Source organism: Panthera pardus, unplaced genomic scaffold (genome assembly GCF_024362965.1).
Source record: "Panthera pardus isolate Hobbes unplaced genomic scaffold, ASM2436296v1 HiC_scaffold_2, whole genome shotgun sequence".
In the NCBI taxonomy this organism is placed as follows: Eukaryota; Metazoa; Chordata; class Mammalia; order Carnivora; family Felidae; genus Panthera; species Panthera pardus.
Window position 1 is genome coordinate 70,677,862 of NW_026526765.1, and position 26,870 is coordinate 70,704,731.

Here is a 26,870-nt window from a genome sequence, read left to right on the forward strand (position 1 = left end):
CAGTAAATATTGTTGTGTGGTCATGGTTTAAGAGAAAACTATGTTTAAATAATCTGCCTTTAGATTTCATTTAAAAATGTATTAAAGATACGAAATTATTATTAAATGGAGAGCCCAGTGATGAAGGTCTTACTGAAATGATTTATAAAACAAAGCTATACTAAGTGTTTGTCTTCATAATTAGGTATTTCCTTTAATGTGACAAGTGCGATTCTTTGCTGTTTTTTTTTGCAATACTGTGTCAAAGGAGAAAGCTTTCTAATGCATTAATTGTGAGTGTACCTACTGCACTCTGTTGAAAGGTATAATATAGGAAAGCAAAGGAAGATGGAAATGAAATAGTTTTTGTAGATTTTCAATATTTGAATGAACAAAAGGAGACATTTTATTCTGTTCTGATTTTTTTAATGTTTATTTATTTTTGAGAGAGAGAGAGAGACTGAGCATGAGTGGGGTAGGGGCAAAGGGAAGGGAGACAGAATTTGAAGCAGCCTCCAGGCTCTGAGCTGTCAGGACAGAGCCCAATACAGTGCTTGAACTCATAAACGAGATCATGCCCTGAGCCAAAGTTGGTCACTTAACTGACTGAGCCACCCGGGCACCCCTGTTGTGTTCCATTTTTAAAGCTCCTATAAGTATAATGTATAGTCACTGGGTATTTAAATAAAATTTATTTCATTTGGGATTTTTATCATTATGGTACTTGACATATTCTTTGTCAGTTGTCAGATGTGGGTGCTTACTGATTATGGCATGTGTCTAGGCCTAACCGAGGTAACCTGTGGTGTGGTATTCTGCTGTTTCCTAGGGGGCATGGACCCTGCTGTGGTGATAGCCTTCTGGCCTGCTTCTCTGAGGCCAAAATCTCCCTTTGGCTGGTTCTGTGTGTACTTGCTGGACTTCGAAGTACAACTCTCCCTTCATCACCTTTCTCTTAAAGCCTTTAATTAATGGCTCTGTTAGTCATGGGCCTGCAGTATGTGTTAGCTTTACATTTCATACATTGCCAATAGGATAGATACCCTCATTATCAAGTCTTAAGTATCCTGTTTGGTTTTCAGCCCTCCGTAATCTGGTTACGTCTTCCATCTTGGCTTCAGATCTAATCAGAAGGCCTTGGGAAACTGAACTCCACTAAATTGGGATGCAGTATACAGACTGAAATATTCCCAGGAAGCTTTCTGATAGTTGTGGGAGCTAGATCTGTTCCTATTCCAACATGTAGCTTCTGTTCTTAGAGGCAGGGACTGTACCTTATCTTGATACTGCATTAGTGCTTAACATGAGGTGGTATGACTATCATAGGTACTCAAATATTTGGTGATTGAAAGGGGCTTAAGAAACTGAGCAACCCTGAGTGAAATAAGCCCTTCCTTAAAAACACTGTAAGTGTGTCTTTATTTCTAAAGATATTGCTGATTTAGTAGACTCGGGTAGTCATTTACTACTGGGGTCACTTTTCTTTCTTAAACTTATAATTCATTCAAATGATTATTACCAAATGGTTATTACTCAGACAACCAAACTCTTTTCCACCTGGCTTTTGCCCAGAATCCATAAGGCTTTTCTTCTCTGGTGAATCTTGTAAACTGGAACACATGGCAATATTTTGCCCTTTGGTTATAATGTTCAGTTAGAACCCAACCTAAGCAGATTGCTTTATGCTGGCTTTATTTTGCATTCAGAAGATGAGGGTACTCTACAGGCCCACTGACCACTCTGGCTGTAAGAGATGGAAAAAATAATTAAAGGTTAGCATTCCTCCTGAAAAATTCCCTAGGAAGTAGATTGACTCTGCCCTTGATCCTTGTTATTCTTTTTTCCTGGAGATAGAAAGAAGGCTTTTAATTGGTTCTGAGGTCTTGAGTGAGATTAGATAGTCATGCCAATAATTTCCCCACCTTAGTTTTCCAGTCCATTCCAGAATCGAAGTGCTGCTGTTGCTTTCTTTGAAAATCCTGTCCTTCACTTCATGAAGCCGTTTGTCTCATTCTTAGACTCTTGGAACAAATAAGACCAACAATTCACATTTTCTTGGCATTAGAAGGATTTGCTTTTCAATACTGGGCCAACAAGCCATTAATGTGCATCAAAACAGTACTTCGGGGGCGCCTGGGTGGCTCAGTTGGGGCGCCTGGGTGGCTCAGTTAGTTAAGCGTCCGACTTCAGCTCAGGTCACAATCTCACGGTCCGTGAGTTCGAGCCCTGCATCAGGCTCTGGGCTGATGGCTCAGAGCCTGGAGCCTGCTTCCGATTCTGTGTCTCCCTCTCTCTCTGCCCCTCCCCAGTTCATGCTCTGTCTCTCTCTGTCCCAAAAATAAACGTTAAAAAAAATTAAAAAAAACAAAAACAAAAACAAAACAAAACAGTACTTCGTTCATTTTTATTTTTGGACCTTCTGTTGTGTGCCAGGTCCTGTGCCCAGCACTGAGGATACAGTTGTGTGAATGGGATAGATGGGGAGACCATCACATAGTGAACAAGGAGAGAGGACGGTGGGATTAAAGGAGAGATAAGAGACAGGAAGGAGGCAGATCATGTATGGCTTTGTAGGTTATAGAAGGAGTTTGGATCTCATTCTTAGAGTAATTGGTACCAGTGGAAGATTTTGAATAGCAGACTGACATCTAATTTTTAAAATCACTTTTTTTTTTGAAAGATCACTGTGGCTTGATGGGTGGAAAACAGATAGGTGGAATCAAGGGCAGGCAGAAAGAGGTCCAGTGTGCAGGATATTGAAAATGTGCAGGAGAAGGCTGGCACACCGTGGACCATGGTGGTGTATTGTGGCAGTAGAGGTGGCAAAGAGATAACCCTGAAGTGTACCCAAGACCATCTTAAATACTAATATTTGAAAGTTGTAGTTAGCTATGGTTTTTAGATTTAGTAATAGGATTGTTTCTGTCTTGTCATTTGCAACGACATGGATGCAGCTAGAGAGTATTATAGTAAAGTCAGTCAGAGAAAGACAAATACCATATGATTTCACTCATATGCAGAATTAAAGAAACAAATGATCAGGGGCCACTGGGTGGCTCAGTCTGTTAAGCCTCCGACTTCAGCTCAGGTCATGATCTCACTGTTCCTGAGTTCGAGCCCCGTGTCTGACTCTGTGCTGATAGCTTAGAGCCTGGACCCTGCTTTGGATTCTGTGTCTCCCTGTCTCTCTGCCCCTCCTCTTCTCATGCTCTCTGTTTCTGTCTGTCTGTCTCTTTTTTATCTGATCATTTGTTTCTTTTATCTTTATTTTTAAAAATTTTTTAATGTTTATTTTTGAGAGAGAGAGAGAGAGAGAGAGAGAGAGAGAGAGAGAGAGAGAGAGATGGAGAGAGGAAAACCAAGAAACAGACTCTTAACCAAAGACAACAAATTGATAGTTACCAGAGGAGAAGGAGATGGTTAAATAGGTGTGCACTTGTCATAATGAGCATCAGGTGTTGTATGTAAGTGTTGAACCACTAAATTGTACACCTGAAACTAATATTACACTGTATGTAAACTAACTGGAATTTAAATAAAAATTTTTTTTAAAGACTGCAAAAATAGGGCTATTTCTGGATGGATTCTATAAGAATCAAGAAAACTTGTTAAAAGTGTGTATTTCTGGGTCCTGGATTAGTAGTTTTGGGGTGAAGTTTAGGAAAAACATTGAAGTTTTCTGAGCAAGGTCAAGAAATAATTTTATATTATTTAGTGCATTCATGTACTATTTAGTACACTCGTACGTTCTATAATGCCAGCAGCATAAACATATCGAAAGGTTGCTCTACCTTTTTAGAGTCAATACTAAAAATTCCTTTCATTCCCAGATATGCTAACAATCATTCCCCAAAGTTAATCTTTCAGCTCAGATTACAAAAATCCCTTTCATTGAATCTATCTTATTCTGATAAAGATAGATCTCTCCTCCCAAGTTCCAAGAAAACTTTTAAGTGTTAAAATAAGAATAAATTGCATCTAAAAATAAGGTAAAACCAGAGAGACAAACCATGAGAGACTCTTAAGTACAAACTGAGGGTTGCTTGTGGGGTGTTAGGTAGGGAGATGGGCTAAATGGGTTATAGGCATTAGGGAGAGCACCCAGGATGAGCACTGGGTGTTATATGTAAGTGATGAATCACTAACTTCAATTCCTGAAGTCATTATTACACTATATGTTACCCTGTCACTCTGCTTCTTTGGGGCTGAAGGGAAGGCCTTGACTTAGCTCTTGCATTTGAGTGAGATTAGCACCATGAAATGAATCACAGACACTCCTTACCACCAATGCTTTTTCTTGTTGTAACACTAAATGGATCTGCATCCTCTTTATGCAGATGTAGAAGTGTAGCTTGGCTTTTAGAATGCCAGTTTAGGGATAGGGTTCTAGTTTGTATAAGGTAAAGAGCATGGGTCTCAAAACCTAAAAGACTAAAGTGTAAGCCCCACTTTGCCACCTTCTAGCTGTGTAATTTTGAGGAAGTCAATTTCTAATAGGCCTATGTTAGGGGCCTATAAAATGGAAATTATGATGCTTCTTAAAGCTCTTATGAAGATCCCAGATGATGCATAGAGAAGACTTAGTGTGGCATACAGTACTGCCTTAGTAAATAGGGCCGTTTATTATTATCTAGCTGTTTTATTACCTACTCCCTCTTCAACTCTTTGGCTGCTAGTACCCCTAATCTTGGTTTAGTGTGAGCTGTGTCAAGAGATGAAAACACAATCCAAAAGCACATTTATAAACATTTACTCACCAAGCAAAATTGGTGACCCTGTACTGTCCATCTTCTGCTCTTTCTATTCCAGACAAGAGTTTTTCAGTCATATATGGCCATTTCTGCCACAGTGGCTATTACACTTCCCCTGTATTAGAATTTTCTAGGCCAATTCTTTCTTTTTTTTATTTTTTAATGTTTTAAGTATTTATTTTTGAGTGAGAGATACAGAGTGTGAGTGTGGGAGGGGCAGAGAGAGAAGGAGACACAGAATCCGAAGCAGGCTCCCGGCTCTGAGCTATCAGCACAGAGCCCGGCGTGGCGCTGGAATTCACCAGCTGTAAGATCATGACCTGAGCCGAATTTGGACACTTAACTGACTGAGCCACCCAGGTGCCCCATAGCCCATTATTTCTACCTCCTGAAGATGTTTCTCTCTTGTCTCCACAATTAGATCTCAGAAGAAATATATCTGATCGAGTGTAGTTCCCAAGAGCTTATGAGAACCAACATCTTTTTCCTTTGTCCCTTTGTACCCTGCATTTCTGGTTTTCATTTACTTCTAGGTTAGGCACTGGAGAAGGCCCTCTTACGATTCACAAACTAAGGGACACCTGGGTGGCTCATTAGGTTAAGCATCTGCCTCTTGATTTCAGCTTGTGAGTTTGAGCCCCTTATTGGGTTCTGCGCTGAGAGTGTGGAGCCTGCTTGGGATATTCTCTCTCTCTCTCTCTCTCTCTCTCTCTCTCTCTCTCTCTCTCTCTCGTCCTCCCCTGCTTGTGCTCTCTCTCAAAATAAATAACTTCAAAAAATTTTAAATAAAGATTCACAGATTGAAGCTCTACTAGAATCTTTGTGCATGTTTGTATTATTCAGGCTTTTTATGGTTCTCTCAACTCTGAAGACATACACTCCTTGCCATCATTGCTTTTTCTCATTGGAACACTAAATGGACCTGCATCCTCTTTATGCAGATATAAAAGTGTAGCCTGGCTTTTAGAATGCCAGTTTAGGGATATGGTTCTTCTCTACCTCTGCCATGTGAAGAGATAATGCTATTGAATCTGAGGTTCATCTTCCTCTTTCTCTCCATCACAGCTTTGACTCAAAGATTAAAATCTGCTTTGTAAGCTGATCTTATTCTTCCCTTATTTTTTGTTGCTTCTTTCCAAAACCTGAGCTACATTTCTGTTTGCATAGTAATTCCTATGTGCTGCCTGGTTTCCCACAGTCTTTGAGTTAGTGTGATCCTTCAAGGCCAACCATTCCAGGTTGGAGCTTTTTATCATTCCTGCATTAATAATAGATAGGAAAGAACCATACAATCCTCTCAATAGATGCAGAAAAAGCATTTGATAAAATACTACAGAATCCATTTTTGTAAAAACCCTCAACACAGTAGGGATAGATGGTATATGCCTCAACATCATAAAGGCCATATATGGAAGACCCACAGCTAATATCATCCTCAATGGGGAAAACCTGAGAGCTTTTCCCCTAAGGTCAGGAACATGACACGGATGTCCACTCTCACCACTATTGTTCAACATCATACTGGAAGTTCCAGCCTCGGCACTCAGACAACAAAAAGAAATATAAGACGTCCAAATTAGCAAGGAAGAAGTCAAACTTTCACTCTTCACAGATGACATGATACTCTACGTGGAAAGCCCAAAGACTCCACCAAAAAATTGCTAGACTGATAACATGAATTCAGCAAATTCACAGGATGTAAAGTCAACATACAGAAATCTGTGTCATTTCTATACACCAAGAATGAAGCACCAGAAAGAGTGATCAAGGAATCGATTCCATTTACAATTGCACCAAAACCATAAGATACTTAGGAATAAACTTCACCAAAGAGGTAAAAGATCTGTACTCTGGAAACCACAGTATGTAATTTTTTAAACAAATGGTGGTAGGACAGTTGGATATTTATATGCAAAAAAGTGAATATTTACCTTACTTTGCGCTATTCACAAAAATTAACTCTTAGAGCACAATAGACCTAAAGGTTAGAGCTAAGACCACTATTAAGAAAATGAAAAGACCAGGCATAGAATGGAAGGAAATATTTATGAAACAAATATCTGATAAAGGACTTGTGTCTAGAGTATATAAAGCGCTTTTAAACTTAGTAAGACAACAAACCAGTTTTTAAAATGTGTAAAAAATGAAACTTACATGACTCAGCAACTCTACTTCTAGATATTTATCCAAGAGAAATGAAAATATATGTCCATACAAAGTATTATATGTGAATGATCACAGCATGATTATTTATCAAAGCCCAAACTGGAGACAATTCAAATATTTATTATCTGGTGAATAGATAGGTAGTAGAGCTATACAGTGGAGTTCTGCTCAGCAATAAAATGAGCCAACGACTGATCCATGTAGCAAGGGTGAACTTCCAAAACATTATGCTAGTGAAAGAAGCTAGAAACCAAAGACTACTTATGGTACAATTGTTTATATGGAATTTCTAGAAGAGGCAAACTATAGAGATAGAAAGCAAGACCAATGGGTGCTTAAGGGTGGGAGCTGTGATTGCCTGCATATGGGCAAAAAGGATGAAGGGCATGTTGGGGATGGTGCAGTCAAGGCACTTTAAAAGGATTGTGGTGGGGCATCTGGGTGGCCAGTGGGTTAAACGTCCCACTCTTGGTTTTGGCTCAGGTCATGACCTCGCGATTTTGGGAATTTAAGCTCCACGTGGGGCTCTGTGCTGGCAGCAGAAGCCTGCTTGGATTCTCTCGCTCTCTCCCCCTCTTTCTGCCCCTCCCCCACTTGCACCATCTCTCTTTCAAAATAAATAAACTTAAAAAAAATTTTTTTAACTGCATTGTGGTGATGGTTGCACAACTGTATAAGCTTACCAAGACTCAATAAACTATATCATAAAATGAGTGAATTTTATGGTATATAAACTATACCCCAATAAATATGTTTAAATAATTCTCCATAGCACTTGGGTTATGAGATAACTACCCAGTTTTTGCTTCCCTCTCCCCAAGAAGATGTCATAGCTCCTTGTCCCTTCAGTAGTATTTCTCAAGCTTTAAGGTACATGAGAATCACCTGGGCGGGGGGGATGCTATTTAGCTGGCTCAGTTGGTAAAGCATGAGACTCTTGATCTTGAGATTGTGATTTTGAGCCCCACATTGGGTGTACAGATTATTTAAATAAATAGTAAAACAAACAAATAAACAAGGAATCACCTGGAGATCTTACTAAACTGTAGATTAGGATTCAGTAGGTCTGTGATGGGGTCTGAGATTTTGCATTTTTAACAAGCTCCAAGTTGATGCCAGTGCTGTTGGCCACATTTTGAATGAAAGGCTTTTGAACTTGTTCAAAACTCAGGCTGCATGTTAGACTCTCTCTGGGTTGGGGGGTAGCTTTTAGAATAAAATTAAGGCAGATCTCCACCAGAAATTAAATCAGGAAGCTCTTCAGGTAATTCTGATATGCAGTCAGGCTGAGAACCTTAACAAAATGGGATTCTTTTTACCATAATGGTTCAATAATAAGCTTCTACCAATGTCTCCCTCACTCTTGTCCCACAGTTTAGCCCAAAACTTAGAGCCCCCAAATTATGATCAGAATCTCTTGGAATAAGTAGGAGGGTAAGCCAGCAGGCTTTGACTACACTTTTTTTTTTTTTTGAATTATTTTCTTACACATGTCAACCCCTTAGTCCTGGCTAAGAACTAGAATACAGAAGAAAGGGGAGCCTGGGATGATTATGATGATAATAGCTAAAATGTGTTAAGCAATTACAATGAACCATGTCCTGTTCAAAACATTTTATATGCATTTATCTAGCCTCATATTTTACCCTGTGAGCTAGGTACTGTTATTTTCTCTGTGTTATAGAAGGAACAAAGTATAGAGACATGAAATGACTTGCTTAAAATCACACAGCTAATAAGTGGTCCACCTGGGATTTGAAAAGAGTTAGGCAGACTACTGGGTCCCAGAGAAGCTGATACTCACCAGTACCTGCTGCTTGCAGTCTATACTTATTTCTGCCTGAAACAAGTGAGATATTTAACCCCAAATTTCTAACATATCTTCTATTCTTCGGAATGGAGCCAGACCCTGCCCGAATCTTCAAGGCCCTTTGATTAGTCTCCTAAAACATACCCAAGCGTAGTAAGAGTGTTTCTATACCCCAAGGACTTACTCTGGTCTTGCTTGACTTATAGGACTCTGTTGGTGCTGGAGGCTCCTCTGAGTTCTCTTGTTCTGATTGCTTGAGCTGAACGAGGAAGACCCGCAAACCAAATTTTTAATACCCTTTTTTCTTCTCTCTGCAAGATTTAACACCTTGGACCTGAGCTTTCTTGTGTCCTTAATCCTTATCTGAGTTCCTCTCCCCTCCTTGAAGATGGAGGTAGGAAAGGCTAGATGTTAGAGTGAGATTGGGCAGGGTATTTAACCACCTGACCATATGTATTTAACCTCTGTTAACCCCTACCCTCTTTTTAAAAAATAGAAATTGGTTTCCATTGAGGCTTCAGGCGATTTTAGTGCTTGAAACATTCTTTGTTAACATAATGTTTTTTAGAAAGCTGAGTGTCAGGAAGGCCCATTTTTAATTTATCAATGGCACCCTTAGCCTTAATATGCTAAAGCATACTTTACTTTTGAGGGCAGAATTAATCTTTTATCAGATGTACCATGGATGCTGTTGGTTTCATTATTTTAGGAAAATGTTCTTGTGATTGTTTTAGAATTAATGCTACCCACATACCTTTATTTTCCAATATCTATTCAGAATAGATAAGGAAGATACAAAGTGTCACCCATATTAAAGCTAATGCAAAAGAGATTTGTCACTGCTGTTTGAAAAACTAACAAAGGTGTTTAACTTGTTGATCTCATCTTGATTGTGAAGAAAATGAAACTGAAGCCTATGGTAGAGAATATTTGGACCTTCTTTTATAAAATACCACTTTGTGGAACAGTGAAGAGAATTTTAGCACAATTACAAGAGATAATTTTATACACTGAAATTTTCTGGAGGTGGGGGAAGACAAAAAAGGAATTTCACTTTGCCCTTTGTTTAAAGCAGGGCCAGGTGGAAATGTCAAAAGTTGTCAGGGTAACTTCTTGGCAGCACTTGGGCCTCAAGCTTTTACATGCCTAGGAGTCACTCAGGGGCTTATTAAAAATAGGGATTCTTGGGCCTCACCCTTTTGGCTCTGAATATTTAATGAACTCCTCAGGGAATTCTAATATGTATTACATTAGTCAGGGTTTTCTTGAGAAACAGAATCTGTATGAGAGAGAGAGAGAAAGAGAGAGAGAGAGAGAGAGAGAGAGAGAGAGAGAGAGAGAGAGAGAGAAAATGTGTGTGTGTGTGTTTCTATAAAGAGATCATCGTAAGGAATTGGCTCACACATTTATGGAAGCCAAGAAGTTCCAAAACCTGAGGTCGCAATCTGGAGACACAGAAAAGCTGATGATATGGTTCTAATCTGAGTCCAAAGGCATAAGAACCAGTAGAGCCAACAGTGTAAGTTCTAGTCCAAGTTTGAATCTGAAGGTAGGAGACTGATGTCTCAGCTTGAAGATAGCCAGGTAGAGAGAGAAAGAGCGAGAGCGAGAACAAAAGAGCTAGAGTGAGAGAGAGTGAGCCAAGTCTCCCTTACTCAGCTTTTTTGTTACATTCAGAACTCCAGTGGGTTAGATGAGGCCCACTCACATTGGGGAGGACAGTCTGCTTTCCTCAGTACACCATCTCAAATGTTAATCTCGTCACAAATATCCTCACAGACATACCCAGAACACTGTTTAACCAAATATTTTGGTGCCCCATTGTATAGCCATGTTGACACATAAAATTAATCATCACACCACCCAAATTTAAAGAATTTGAAGCAGCGAGGGGCAAAGTCAGATTCCTTGAAAGAAACACTTGAAGGTAGAAACCTTATAAAGAGACCATTGTTGTCTTTTAGGAACCAGTTATATAATTTCCATGATAAAAAATGTTCAGACCAGGCAAATCCATAGAGGTGGAAAGTTGCCAAGAATTGAGGGCAAGAGGTGGATTAGGGGAGTGACTGCCAATGGACATGGGGTTTCTTTTGGGGGTGATAAGCATGTTCTAGGGTTAGATGGGTGCACAATTGTGAATATGCTAAAAACCACTGAACGGTACCCTTTGAAAGGGTGAATGTTATAGTGTGTGGATTATATGTCAATAGAAAATATGTATATTGAGAGAGATTGTTAGGAAGAAGTGGTGATGGAGAGAGAGTGTTGACATCTTGGGTGCCTGGCTGGTTCAGTCAGAAGAGCATGTGCCTCTTGATCTTGGGGTTGTGAGTTCAGGCCCCATGTTGGGTGTAGAGATTACTTGAAAAAGAAATAAAGTTAAAAAAAACCCACAGGAGATATTGCTGCATGTTTGTAAACAGATTAAAATGAGCCAACGGAAAGGGAAATATTAATGACGCGAGGTAGGGCAGAGGGAATTTGCAGGAGCCAAATCCTTAAACTCGCTGGGATGCCACCTTGAATAACTTTATTCATGTCCCTTCCCTAGGTAACAGATCAGTCAGTGAAAGCATTTGCTGAGCACTGTCCTGAACTTCAGTACGTTGGCTTCATGGGTTGTTCGGTTACTTCTAAAGGAGTCATTCACCTAACCAAGGTAGGTTCTGTGGCTGCATCTCCTTAGCCTTTCTATCATTCATATCAGCACCCTAGCATTGGTAAATGTATTTGAGTGAGGAACAGTCAGACCATTACAGGACTGTACTAGGATTGGGGTGCCTGGGTGGCTCAGTTGGTTAAGCATCGGACTTCGACTCAGATCATGATCTTGAGGCTCCTGAGTTTGAGCCCCGCATCGGGCTCTGTTCTGACAGGTCAGAATCTGGAACCTGCTTCACATTCTGTGTCTCCCTCTCTCTGCCCCTCCCCTGCTCACACTCTGTGTGTCTCTCTCTCAAAAGTAAACAAACATTAAAAAAAAAAATAAAAGTGTACTAGGATTTGGTAGTTGAGATCAGTTTAAAGCAACAATACAAAATTTATCCTTTCTTAAATGGAACATTCATTTAAACAAGAAAGCTTACTTTCTTGCTTTTTCATTGCCAATGACTATGAGATAAATATATGCATTAAAGAAACTGATCTATCTAACAAAAATTATTTAAATGTTAATTTATTGCATTTGGCTTTTAGGAAGTACATATGGCTCATATGTACTCATATATACTTTCAGCATATGATTAAGCTGAAAATGAAAGGTGAAAAGAGAGGTGAATTTATGTCAAAAATTAACCTTCTAGGAGAGTTCACTTTTATACCAAATATATAAAATATCATATTTTGGCAATGATGAAAATGCCAGTTCCTTTGTAATCTCTCACTTATGTCTCATCTTTACTCCAGAGCTTTAAAATAATTAGGAGCTAATTCTTACATGTGTGTAATGAAGAATGGATGACTATAAAATTTACCTGTGTATTACCTGAAATTTGTCATTGGATAGATTTCAACTGCATCATATTATACTTAGGATAATGGGTATGAGTCCTTGCCTTTCCCACTTTGTAGTTGAGTAACCTTTTCATTCACCTTTCCTTCATTTCACTACTCTTAGGAAACTGTTGTGTTAGCAGCACAATGTTGAAATAAAACGTTTGAGATCCCAGGTTTCTTAGGGCTTGGTCTCTTCAGGTCTCTTTAAGCTTACAGTTTAGTGGGAAATAATCTTTTTCTTTTCTTTCTAGGAAGAGAGCAAATGATAATGAGTTACGTGGGACTCTCCAATAAAGGCACAGGGGATAGTTGCCTGGGCTCTGTTGTTAGCTTGAGTTTGAATCTTGTCTTTGGCACTTATTAGCTGAGTAGACAAATATTTTTCAGGGTATTAATTGAAATAATACATGCAAGGTGCTTGCCTCAGTGTCAAAATTGCAGTAAATGCTAAGTTAATGTTACTCCTAATATTAAAATGGATTTTGTTATATCTAAGTTGCTTGAAAATCAGAGCAAACTTTGAGAGAAGAATATCAAATCACTGTTTTGGTCTGGTGTGTCTGAAACAGATCCTGTGATTGTCCTGTGTCTTAAATGACTGATAACTGGCCAACTTTAATTGTTTTTTGAGGATCAGAGACTAAAGCTGGTGGAGAGGAAAAACACATCATTCTCAATTATTGTTCTATCAGAATATCTTAGTGTAACCAAGACCATACATGACCATAATTTTTATTCATTTCCTATAACCTTGGCCTGGAACATCTTGGTGGATGAATGTTTTTCTAGTCACATCTAATGTTGTTTATAGTGTAGAGTAGAAATGCCTTTGGATGAACAGATTGTGCACAACAAGTGTTATAATGACCATATGTGGGATTTTTATGATCGCTAGAAATTGTACTCATTAAAGACAAAACAAGACTTATTAGATCAGTAAGTGCTTCCCTGAGCATTTTGAGATGGCCAAAAATTATGGTACACTGGTACTTAGAAGATCAGAATTACTCTCAGTGACAAAATAGCAGCTATAGCAAATAGCAAATGTCTGCGTTGGAGGGCTGAATTTGCTGCGAATGTTCTTCTGAAGATTATAGGCCAGAATTGGTGGTTTGGACTGTCAGTAGTTCGAATCTACTGGATTAATATCAAAGCCAGTCCACAGACTTTTGAGGATCATTCTTTGTTGGTCAATAAAGTCTTTTGCTCTGATGAGAAGACTAGTTGGTGGTATAATATTGCTTATTTTCCTGGATTCAAATAAAGGCAAGATAGAATTTTAAGCATGCATAGCTTCTCTAAAGCTATTTTAATTGTTTTTATCTCTTGAAAACTAAGGGTAGAAATCATGTTTTAGGGGCACCTGGGTGGCTCAGTTGGTTGAGCGTCTGACTTCCGCTCAGGTCATGATCTCACAGCTCGTGAGTTTGAGCCCCACATGGGGCTCTGTGCTGACAGCTCGGAGCCTGGAGCTTGCTTCAAATTCTGTGTCTCCCTCTCTTTCTGCCCCTAACCCACTCACATCCTGTCTCTGTCTCTCTCAAAAATAAACAAACATTAAAAAAATTTAAAAAAGAACTCAGGTTTTAATAAAATAAAAGCTTTTGGGTTAAAATATTTGCATTCTGACAGTTTTCATACTCAGATATTGCACAAAATGTAATTTACATTCACAAAATGTTTATAAATATATAAATGCTCTGAGGAAGTTGTGTTACCCTTCTTATCATCGTGGTATGTAATTTTTAAATTAATGATTTAAGAGATGTGAGATGCAGAGTGTTGAGAGCTATTGGTGTAAATATGTTTAAGTTTATATGGTTTAGAAATTCTTTCCAATATATTACTTTTCTAAGTCTCTGGCTCTCAGTTTGCTAAAAGAGGCAAATGACATAAAACCTCCATGATTTAGTTTCCTGTCTATGAAGAGATGTGTCTAAATTAGATGATCTATCTTTAGAGTTTTTTGTACCCAGAAGAACCTATGCATTTAAAAGTAATTGACCTATGGGGCACCTGGGTGGCTTAGTCGGTTAAGAGTCCTACTCGATTTCGGTCAGATCTTGATCTCATGGTTCTTGAGATTGAGTCCTGTGTCAGGCACTGTGCTGGCAGTGCAGAGTCTGCTTGAGATTCTCTCTCCCTCTCTCTCTGCTCCCCCCTCTCCTGTGCACATGCTTGTTCTCTCTCTCTTAAATAAATAAATTTAAAAACAGAATCATTAACTTAGAAGGGACTATGAGGGGGGTCTCCCTGAAACTAAGAGACCAAATTAATAATTTAGAAAGGAAAATTGGGGAAGATTTGGAATAGGTGGAAAAATATTGATATCCTATTACTATGGTTCATTGGGCTCAATTTTACTTTGATGCTCTTAGCCTTGACTAGACTGTTACTCATTTTGCAATATTTATTGACGAAATACCCTTAGTCTTCAGATAAATTCTGCTAATATCAAATAATCTTTGAATAGGAGGTCTTCCTTCTAGGCTCCTATGACTGCAAATTAGAGTCCAGAAATAGCTAAGACTGAATGCAGCCAAGTTGAGAAGATAAAGTCAGGTTCACTAGGCTGTGTTTGGAAACATTGAGACCCATATTTAAGAAGCAATAATAAGAACTTTTGAGGTCTCCATTTAACAGTTGAGAATCTTAGTGACGTGTTGTATGTGACAGAATTGAGTCTTCTCCAACACAGGTATGTTTGTTCTTTCACTGCAATGTATCTGTTTATAAATATAAAATATTTCTATATTGTTTTCCCTCCTACTCTTCAAAAACAGATTTAGCAAATGCAAATATGTAATTAACCCCTAGCGTCTAGATGGTGGTGCCTAAATATCATTTGCCACTGAACTAATAGAAACACGTCAAAAGGACCCAAAGTAAACATGAAATGGTTCCCAGTGGCCTAAGTTGGCTTACTTTGAATATCAAAAGCCATTCCTAATGGCTGCAATGGGTTAAAGCAAACCAAATGTACAAAAATCTTGAATTCATAATGATATATAAAAAACAGAATAAAATGATTTATTTTTCTAGCTAAGATGGAGCAATAGGGACCAGATTTACTCTTTTCCTTGAAATATCCCCCAAACCAGGCAAAATATATGTAACAGTAGTCTTCAAGACACTGGCTGTCAGACAACTAAGGACAGTGATCCCTGAGATATGAGAAGCAAGAGGAGTCCTATGATTGCTTCCATCTAATGCATTGAAAGAATTTCCAGCACATAGCACAGGGTGGGCATGGGGGAGGGGTGGTAACCCAGGCAAAACTCAGCAGACACTCTTGAGTTAAGACAGAACAGGAAGTCCAGGGAGACCAAGGCAGCCAGAGTTCAGAGGACAGACCACCAGAGTGGAGAGAACCCCATAGAGAACTCATAGGGAATCCCAGAGGTCTGTAGATGATCTCTTTTGCGCACCCAATCCTAAATAACCCATGAGTACAGAAGAAATCAAAAGAGAAATTAGCAAGTATTTTTAACTGAATGAGAATGAAAACACAACACTGATGATTTAGTGTGATCCTGCTAAATTACCCTTTAGGTAAAATTAAATAGCACTAAACACCTATATAAGAAAAAAAAAGAACATCTGAATTTGGTGACTTTCTATGTTATAAACTTTTACCTTATGAAACTTAAAGAAGAAGAGCAAATTAAACTCAAAGTAAACAGAGGAAAGGAAATAGTAAAGATCAAAGTGGAAGTCAATGAAATGGAAAACAAAAATAAAAGAAAAATCATTGAAATTAAAAACTGGTTCTATGATAAAATAGATCAAATTGATAAATCTCTACTTAAACTGATTAAGAAAAGGAGAGACAGAGAGACAAAGACAAGACACAACTTGCCAATATCATGTCATAACTACAGATTCTACAGATGTTAAAAGGATAACAAGGGAATTTTGTATGTGTTTATGCCTATAAATTTAATAAATTAATGAAATGAAAAATTCATTTGAAAGATTACCAAAGCACACTCAAGAAGTACATAATCTGAATATCTCTGTATCTGTTAAAGAAATTGCATTTGTACTTAAGAATCTTCCCTCCAATAATACTCCAGGCCCAAATTGCTTTACTGGTGAATTCTACCAAATATTTGTTATATTTAAAAACTTTGAGGCACTTGGCTGGCTCAGTTGGTGGAGCCTGCATCTGTTGATCTCAGGGTTATGAGTTCACACCTCATGTTTGATGTAGAACTTAAAAAATAAATAAACAATCTAACTAAAAAACTTTATCAGTAAGAGATACACATGAGTATTTACTGGTAACACAGTGTTTAGGCATTTGGTTTGAAGTATTTCAAAGAAGATAAAAAGAAGAAAACGTGGATTGCCCGATGAAAAATGGCAAACTATAGATAATTGAGCTAGATTATAGGACATGGAGGTTTATTACCTTATCCTCATTACTGTTGTTTGAATTTGAAAATTTCCACAATAATAAAAAAAGCTTTTAAGAGGTCAAAAATTTTTAAATGTTGATATTAATGTCACATGATAAAATCACACCGTTCAGTATCATACTTTTTAAGAATGCATATGAACATGGGAAGTGTTCAAGATAATAATTAACAATAATTTATATTAGCATATAATATTAATTTAAAAATCAGTTGAACAGATAGATCTATGGAGTCTGAAATGTCAAAGTGGAAAGTTATTTTTACCTGTAGTTGGAGTACAAACTTCCGAAATGCTGTGGGTTCGTGAATTTAATGCCACAGATCCGTTGTAAGTTTACATCAGATCAGCTAAAATGATTTTAATCTTTTATTAGATCTTACTTTAAATATCTACTAACGGGGGCACCTGTGTGGCACACCAAGCGTAGACTCTTGGTTTTGGCTCAGGTCGTGATCTCACGGTTCATGAACTTGAGCTCCATGTTGGGGCTCCATGCTGACAGCACAGAGCCTACTTGGGATTCTCTCTCCCTCTCTCTCTGACCCTCCCCTGTTTGGGTGCATGTGTGTACCCATGCTCCTCTCTCAAATAAATAAACTTTAAAAAAAATTAAAAAATAAATTACTACTATGGAAGGTGGGGAAGAATTTTTGACAAAAAGCTCACTTTTATTATATACCATGTAAAAAATTCATATTTGTCATAACTTAAAGGTAAATGTATTTTTTAGATTGCTGATATATTTTAAAGTTATGAGTGTTGATATTATTTTAAAATATGAATATAGTAAGATTACTAAATATTATAAAGCTGTGAGTGTTAATTAGTTAATAATATAATTCTGATGCTACATTAGGTCTTATTGTTGCTTTAGTTATTCAGTTTATAAACATGACCTGAATTCTTGGGATATGTCAGGTATGGTTTTGGTTGAAGTTTTTAATGTTTGTTTCCGTTTTTAAACAGAATTTTTTGGGCAAGGTAACAGACAACTAAACAAAATGCCCAAACTTCTGATATTTTTTGGGGCCATAATCACATTTAAAGAACTTTAAAAAAAAAAAAAAACACGTATTTTAAAAGTGCTTATGGTTGAAAGTATGAAATGTTTTCTAAAGAAAAACAAAATTGATTTTTTTCAGTCAATTTAACTTAAGTAACTGAAAGAATGTTCATTCATGCAACTAACTCAATTTTTGTCTTCCCTTTCTTGTGTATCCAGAGACTAGAAATGAAAGATGAACTTTCTTGCCTTTTAAATTTCCAAACAACTGATCAGTTTAGAGTACTTTATTCTACAGTTAGAATAAAATGTTTTGCTGCCTTAAGGATGATGTTGCTGTTTAGTTATAGATTATCATTTCATTTGTTTCTAAGTAATTATAGTAGTTGAGTGTTATTGTGAGATATGGAAAAATACGTGTTCTTAAATTCATTCAGCTCTAAAATATTTTGTAGTAAGTATGAGCCAGTGAGTATTATGAAGATGTGTTTGTTAGATGACCATGCTTTGGTTCTATTTAGCCTCCAGAGTTAGGAGTTGAGCCCAAAACCTGAATGTTGAAAATATTGGCGATGATTATCTAGATCTGGTGTGATCCATTAATTGATTTTTTTTTAGAAGTTTGCAATGGACAGCAAACCACTTACTGCTGTCATCAAAGCTGATGGTATGATGACTAATTGTATGACCTGGGGCAAATCACCTAATTTCTTTGCCTCAATTTCCTCATCTATAAAATAAGGATAATAATAGCGTCTACCTGCTGCTCGGGTTGTAGAGGAAGTGTGCTTGGGCTGTAACTAAAGTAGTCAAAAAATAAAATAAATAAAGTAATGAGAAAAATATTCATCTTGGTGTCCAGAAGTTCCTGGTAACTCTTTAGTCCTAATCTACTCCTATTCTTTCATTAAAATAAAAATGTAAAATAAATTTTCGTGAAAATAAATCTTACTTAAAATCTTTATGATCCTTTTATTTCTATCTCAGTGCCAATACTGAATCTTAAGATTAATAACCATATGTGTGCTCTTCATTGTTTTGTTTTGTTCTCTTCCTTTCCCTGCCAACACCCTTATGGGTAAGTTCATGCACTGAACAACTAAAATAGTATTTTTAATAAAATTATTAATAAATTCTTAACTGCAGCAGTACACTGAATCGGAATATACTGTTGTACCTTATTATTATTGCACAAATTAGTGACTTTGATTTTTACTTTGCTAAATTAGTATAGGCAGTATCTACATAAGCTATGGCAATTTATCACATTTAGTTTTTTATTCTGTTAAATCAGTAACACCTGTCCAATGAGGTTACTCTTTTTATATTTTATAACCCTGTTGCTCACATTCTAGTTGTAATACATATTTGTTTGTGCTACCTTTTCATTTCAACAACTACAGTGGCAGGATGTATCAATGTGACACGAGTAAAATAAATGAATTCATCTTTCAAATGACTCCGTTTGTGAAAGTCCTAACAAGTAAAATGAGCAGATGAGTTTCTTTGTTATATCTATCCTTTGATAAAATGGTTGCTTCAGGCTTTAATATAAATATATAATATAAAATGAAGAAAGTGGGCAATCTTTTTTGAAAGGGTCTTTCTTGGATCTTGGCTTTTATATTTTAAATATTGTTTTACATTGCTTATATTATCCTCATTTTACCCCTTGAATTTTTATCACACACTTCTTATTCATAAATTGTGGTTTTGAGGCAGATATTCTTATATTCTTATGAAAAAGGATTTCAACTTTATTTATCAGGTCTCTAACACATGAGGTCAGTCTTTATCTAAGAAAGATTAGGAGATGTTGCTTTCATGCTTTCTTAGACTTTCAAATTCGTTCACACTGTTTTGTGAGAGAAATTTTATTTAAGGAACAGTGTGAGTCTACTTCACTCAGTCTTGTGGTTTATACATAAATTGAAATATTAGACACGGATGGGGCCCCAACAGAACAGACTGCCCGAATTAGAGAAACCATATTTGGGGCCTAATGAGAATAAATTATAATGAAACTTAATGAGGAAATATATTACTGGGAAAAAATAAAGTAAGCAGATCTCATTTATTAATTTAAAATAAACATTTATTGAGAATTAGAGCTAAATAGAAACCAAATTTATTTAAGGGACATAGTCAATTATATAAAACCATTGACAGTTATATTCACTTAATAGCTTTGAATGATTATACAATATTTACCAGCGTTTTATTTTTAATTAATTTAACTGTGTACTTAAGTACTAATTTCACTGCACCTGGGCAGATCATGTTAGCCACAGGGAAGTGCCTATGTGTGAACATATTATATTCATTCACACACATAATTAAATACGGTACACACCCATACCATGCCAATCATTAATCATTACTCAGAAACCAAATAACCAGATTTTTCTTTACAATTTTGCTTAATATTGTATGATGTTTATAATGATGAAGGGGCTCCTGGATACTGAAAGGAAGATAAATTATGTTGTGCCTTTTTTATAGTCGCATTCTTGGACAATAGGGAATTCATTTCCATAGTAACTCTCTGTTAGTCAAAAGCTAATTTATTTATGTGACAGTAGAGGTATGTGTTCTGAAATTTTAGCTTGAATCCTCAGTATTTAACCAGAATTTGAGCCAACATATTTTTACTCATTATTTTCCATAATCATTTTTGGAATAAAGTTTGGTTCTGAGCTCCTTCTTCTCCAGACACCGTGGCCCAATAATAGAGGCCAATCGAGTCCATTGACTAAAGGCAATTGAGCTTCTCACATGTTTGCTATCCAGCCCAGAGGTATCACAGGCATTTACACAAAAGCTGTTGATCACACTGTATTTACAAAACCTTTAGGAATGTAGCTGCTTCCCCTCCTGTAGACTTCCCTTCAATTGATTGTATCCTAGTGGGATGATTGGCCATCAACATTTTTTTTTTTCCCAAGAGAAAGCTTTCCACTGGAGCTTTCTCTTTTATATTCACTAGAGGAAATGCTTGGTTATTATGTTTGATCAGAGGTACTTTTTCAACATACAATTGGCTATCAATCTTGGATCTTTAAAAATGAAACAATACCCCCGTGCCTGAGAAGGCAGCACAAGTGATGACTTTTACAGATTTCATCTAGCTGGAAAAGAAAACAAAGTTGGTTAGCACTCTGTGTTTCTCAGGCAAGTTGCAGGAATACTCTGGCAGTTAGGCTTCTGGGTTGTTATAAAGAACTCCCATTAGATTGACTACTTTTTTTTATTGTTGGAAACTGGATCTCCTAACCCTCTCCTTTTACTTTGTTCTCACCCCTAGGTCTATTAGTCCTCAGATCCTTTTTTCTCTCTAAGCTATGTGCTTCTGCATCACAGAGGGCTTCATTCTCCAGGCTGCATTCAGTGGGAAGCAGCTAGGCCAAAGGAAGTGAGAAACTAGTGTATTTCTCTCCCTCCCTCTCTGTCTCAGGTAATATTACTGGCAACAGCTTTATTTCCTCCATGGTTCTAGCCCTGGACAGATCCCCTGCAGCTCCAGCTTGTATTGGATGGCCATAGCCCATGGATTCCAATAACACTGACCCATCCTTTTGTCCTTCCCTCCTTGGGTGCATGTTGTTCCTGCTGTTGCAAAATCTCTGGCTTACACTAGCCTCTCCAGTTTTTCTTCTCAGCCTCTGCTTCACCAGAATAACCAACTTCCTTAATGAAATTCCCTTCGTGTAATTTTAATAAATACTTATAGTGGTTTCTGTTTTCCTGTTTGATCCTAATGCATCTTTCTTTCTGCATCATTCCATGTTTCTTATATGAGACCCCCTTTAAGAGAGTAGAACCAATAATTATTTCCTCTCAGAGGATCTTGTAATGGTGGCGATAAAAGCACAAAGCAGAGAATTGCACATAATGTAAGATTTAAGTTAGTCTTGACCCTTCCCAGAATTATCACTACCTGTACTTCTGCTCTGGATCTAGACAAGCTATAGCCAGAGAGATAGAGACAGCTAGCTATGTGACAGTTAAAAACAATGAAGCTACAAGGCCATGGTGAGTCCCCAAAATAGGATGATGGACTAGCTGCTTAATTCTCAAAAGATAGTTTGTATACATGCTCCTAGAAAGACAAAATTTAAATGTTTTCTCAGTGCTATAATCTATAATGTCCATTCATAGAGGCAAATTTGAAGAAAAATATTTGACTAAATAAGCAGTTGTGAACTAGTTATCTGAGTTATTGGTTATTAGTCACTAGTTAATTTAAGTTACATCTTAGATGGTTTTGACTGATAATTTAAAAATAACATGCTATCATGTCTACTTCTGTTTATTTTTTCATTTTCAAAAATCTTGGTCATGGTTTTTTTTATTGATATGAGAGGGCATAAGTGACTCAGAGTACATATTATTAAAGTAAACCATAACTTGATATTAAAGCTATACCTTAGATGTACACTGGCTATTTTATTTTAAATTCATCTCGGTTGAAGCCTTTTACTCATAGATGGACAAAATAGGTTGAGAGAGTAGCATTACAGAAGGATAGTTCTTTGTATCAGAATGTGATATTTTAACATATAAGGCAAAGTTATAAAATTTTTGCAGCTTACTTTGGAAAAACTTGTATTTTCTATTTAATGATAATGTAATTTCATGGTCTATATTATTTAATTACCTTTTTTTTTAAGTTTGTTTATTTATTTATTTTGAGACAGAGTGTGTGTGTGAATGGGGAAGGTACAGAAGGAGGTACAGGGGTACAGAGGGAGAGAGAATCTCAAGCAGTCTCCGCTCTTTGAGTGCAGAGCCTGGTGCAGGGCTCGAACCCATGAACCGTGAAATCATGACCTGAGCCAAAATGAAGAGTCGGAAGCCACCGACTGAGCCATCCAGGAGTCCCATGATTACCGTTTCTTACTGATAACCGATATGCTGCCTGTAGCATAGATATTAACCTTGATTTTTAGATCATTCACTTTTAGCTCTTGAGTGCCATTAGCAGAGTGAGGAACTAAAGTTTACCAATTTCAAATTTAAATATATTTTAACCAAATGCTGTTGCTTCTCAAAATGGTTATTATAGAACAAAGGTAAAACAATTGAAATCTGATTTAGTGTTTGGAGAGTTCCTGACTTGGATTTTGAGTACACATCTTTACATGCCCTTTAAAAAGTTTGAGTTTTCTAAGATTTTTCTCACGTGGAAAGTGTTCATTCTTTCATTATCATAGGTGATTGGGGCACTTGGATAGTACCATGAACAATTAAATCAAGTACATTGCCAGAAATGAACACTGTGGAAGAAATAGCATTTTTTCCCAACTTACATCTTGATTTCTTTTTGGATGGATTCAGTGACTCCTTTCTCGCTAGTAGTGGTGATCCAATTGATTAATTGTAAGTTTGTTAGTATCAGATGTGTCTTCCAACTAGAAGGAATATTTGGGGTTTTACTTGGGTACTGTAAGGGGGAGTGTAGAAAGAAGTGTGACAAATATGTTTTGGAATGTTTCTTCTCATAAAAATGGCTTTGAGATTGAGAGGAGAGAATGCTGCTGATGGATGCCTAGGTGAGCTGTTTTCTTCCTTGGTGGCTCAGGGTGCTCCAGACTTATAGGGCAAACCTCAGAGAGAAGCTGCATGTACCTATTGACAGAGGCCCCATGCTGTTCCGCCATGTGTGTTAGGAAGTCTTTTTGTGGTGGCATGGAAGGCCAAACACTGGTCGGTGGCCCCGCTGGTGGTTATTCTGGGCACCAGCGTTTTTTTGGTTCACACTCCCTGACACAGTACCTGGTCGCAGAATAGGAAGAATCATTTCTGAAATTAAGATTTAAGCACTTTTCCCTCTGAACTGTGGCTTTAGGCTGAGGCCCAGAAATGAGAGTGTAAGGCTATGAGATTTTCGATGTGAAGGTGAGTCCCAGTTGCATATTCTAAATTGGGAAGAAAGAAAAAAACAGACATTTTATTTTACAGAGTAGGTACAACATTTTGGTAACATTTCTCGAATGCCAAAAAAATATATATGTCAGAATACTTTTTTAAGTTAAAAAGCATTAATGGCATCCTTTTGTTTTTCAGCTGCATACATTTAAAAATAAAGACTGGAATGATAAGACTTTTGCCTGAGTAGCATGTGATCAAGAGGTCAACGTACAGGTCGCTTGGCTTGGATATGACAAGCTTTTGTCCTGGGCTAAGTTTCATTTATTTTCCTACTTTAAAAAATTAGGTCATGAAACTTTTATTTGGAAGGTACCTCCCAAACTTCTGACACACTGAAGTTTGGTATATGATGCCAGTCACTGAGATAGGTTTCAAATTCCATGGACTGTCTTTTGTTTTTATAATAGATCTCGGACCTTGTTGCAAAGAAATGAAGGACAAGTACCCAACCAGTCCAGTTAGATGAAATAATCTCTCCTTGTTTGCATTCACATTTGACTTAATTTGCCCTTAGTTTATTTAAGCTTTGATTTTTTTTTTCCTATGTGAGTGAAACAGTGTGAACATTTTATTTTTTTAATTGAGGAGAAGTTCTGTTTCTTAGCTCCTGCCGGGTAAAAAAGTGACAGGGCTGCTTAGTGCTGCTAACTTTAAGTGCTGTTTGTAGTTTGTTATGAGCTCCAGGAATCTTATGTGGAGAAAAGAAAGGGATCTAGTGGAAAGGAAAGTCCTAGAAAAAAGTCAATTAGAGACTGCTGCCTGCCAGAGTACAAGATGAGGAGCAGAGCATCCATTCTGAATTGGTACACCAAGACGCAGAAATCCAATTAACAAATTCACATTTCTGCAGCAGAAGACAGTGATTACAATTTTGGTGAATTCTTCAGAATTCCTGCCACACACATCAAAATGCTGACAATTTACAGAGGCTTGAAAAAAAGAAAAACTGTTCTTCACTTTAAAAACAAATATGTAAATAGAGAACTGATTGTGCTTCTTGTTCTAAAATGACCTTTAATTGTGTGGAATGAGATTTTTTTTTATTATTTAATACTTACATCTTAGTGAACTTTATGTTCACTAATGTTCAAAAATATCACTTTTAAAAACACGTAGCTTCAGAGCCTTAGATCCTGCATTTGATAGAGTTAGAGGGACAGATACCTGATTTCTGGAAATGTAAATAAATGAAAATATCTTTAAAATTTTGACCCTAATTTCAGATTTACTCAGTCAGCAAGAGCATTTAATGAATTGAGTTTGATATACCTAATACCGTGTAAGGCACTGGTGACATGAAGGTGAATAGCCATGGCCCTGACCTATAGTAGCTTGCCTTTGACTCTAGTGGGAGGAACACTTATTAGACCAAACTGTAGAGCAGCGTGTTGAAGGCCCTGGTGGGAGAATGACCACCATCAGTGGGTGTACGTAGGGCAGTCTCTGACTCTGACAATGGGCATCCCAGATGATTTTACAGAGGATGTGCCCTGGAGCTGTGAAGGCTGAATTATGCTTTGATGGGAAATGAAGCCAGCCTGTCACTGCCCCAAGGTAGCTCAGGATACTATTGCTGTTAATGCATTTAAAAATTTTTTTAGGGGCGCCTGGGTGGCGCAGTCGGTTAAGCGTCCGACTTCAGCCAGGTCACGATCTCGCGGTCTGTGAGTTCGAGCCCCACGTCAGGCTCTGGGCTGATGGCTCTGAGCCTGGAGCCTGTTTCCGATTCTGTGTCTCCCCCTCTCTCTGCCCCTCCCCCGTTCATATTCTGTTTCTCTCTGTCCCAAAAATAAATAAAAAACGTTGAAAAAAAATTTTTTTTAGAATCAGATTAGCCGACTATGTATTATATTCTATTACTATGCTTTTGTATGCTTGGATATTAATTTAATCAATCAATTAATTTTTTTTCCCTCACTGTTAATTGTACCCTACTATCATTGTATCCAGCTAACCCAACGAATTTAATCAATTGTAAGTGCCATTTGTGTGCTGATGACTTCCAAATTATCTTGACCTCTTTTCTTGGCCATCTAATGGGCATCTCAGACATAGCATATTCAAAATCAAACTCTTTTCCTATCTGCTACCAAACCATCTTAGTTAATTGGAGCAATACCTTCCAGGAGCTCAAATCAAAAACCTTAGAATCATCCTTGATTCTTCTTTTTCTCTCATGCTCCATAATCCATTTGTCAAAAAATTCTGTTGATTCTTCTTTCAAATATATCCAGAATCTGATATTCATACCACCTCTAGCTGCTATCACTGTGGACCAAGTCAGATATTGATTGACTACATTCAGTATAGCCTCTCTCTGCTTCTACCTTTGCTTCTCTTATAGACTCACGCAGAAGCTAGAAGGTCATTTAAAAATGTAAGTTAGATCATGTCATACTCCTACACAAAACCCTCCAGTGGCTTCCCAAATTCCTCAGAGCAAAAGCTAAAATCCTTACCTTGTCCTACAAGGTTTCATACAGTCTCCCTGTCTTCACTCACCTCTTTGGCTATGCCTCCTGTTAGTTTTCTTTCTGTTGATTCTGCTGCAATACCTCTGGCTCCCCATTCCAAAATGCTCCTCCTGTTCCCATCCCAGGGTCTTCGCACTAAGTCTGGGCCCAGACATCAACATGTTTTGTGTGCTTCCTCGCCTCCTTCAAATCTGTGCTCAATGATCATCTTTTCAATGAGATCATCTTTGACTGCCTATTTAAAATCATACCCCATCTCATCCCTTCCCTCCACTGTTTTCCATCTGCCTTGCCTTGTTTTATTTTTTTTTCTATAGTACTTTTTTTTATATAGGACTTTTAACATACTATATAATTTACTTACTTATTTATTTTTCTCCTCACTTTTTTCCAAGTAGGAATATAAGCACCCTATGGACAGGGTTTTTTTGTCTGCTGTGTTCACTGTTGTATTTTTAGCAACTAGAATAGCGTCTGGTCCATGATAGGTGCCCAATAAATAGTTATTGATCATATGAATAATATCTTATGCATTCTTTTTTAAAAAATTTTTAATGTTTATTTTTGAGAGAGAGAGAGAGAGAGAGAGAGAGAGAGAGAGAGACAGACAGAGCATGAGCGGGGGAGGAGCAGAGAGAGGGGGAGACACAGAATCTGAAGCAGGCTCCAGGCTCCAAGCTGTCAGCACAGAGCCCAACGCGGGGATTGAACGCATAAACTGTGAGATCATGACCTGAGCCAAGGTTGGACGCTTAACCGACTGAGCCACCCAGGTGCCCCTCTTCTGCATTCTTTATTTGAGCGATTGAAGAGGCTGAGCTTTATGAATTAGTTTT

General features: G+C 37.5%; 1 protein-coding gene across 3 annotated transcripts in view; it reads left to right on the forward strand.

Moving 5' to 3' along the window:
- The window catches only part of FBXL17 (F-box and leucine rich repeat protein 17), a 495,428-nt gene that overhangs the window by 142,739 nt on the left and 325,819 nt on the right, over window positions 1-26,870 (forward strand). For 2 of the 3 annotated variants that reach the window (XM_019450532.2, XM_019450534.2), the window contains one exon: window positions 11,261-11,368. The exons of the other annotated variant lie outside the window; for it this stretch is intronic. In XM_019450532.2, the coding sequence (XP_019306077.2) occupies window positions 11,261-11,368 (108 nt within the window). The remainder of the gene's footprint in view (window positions 1-11,260; window positions 11,369-26,870) is intronic. 3 annotated transcript variants of the gene reach the window in all.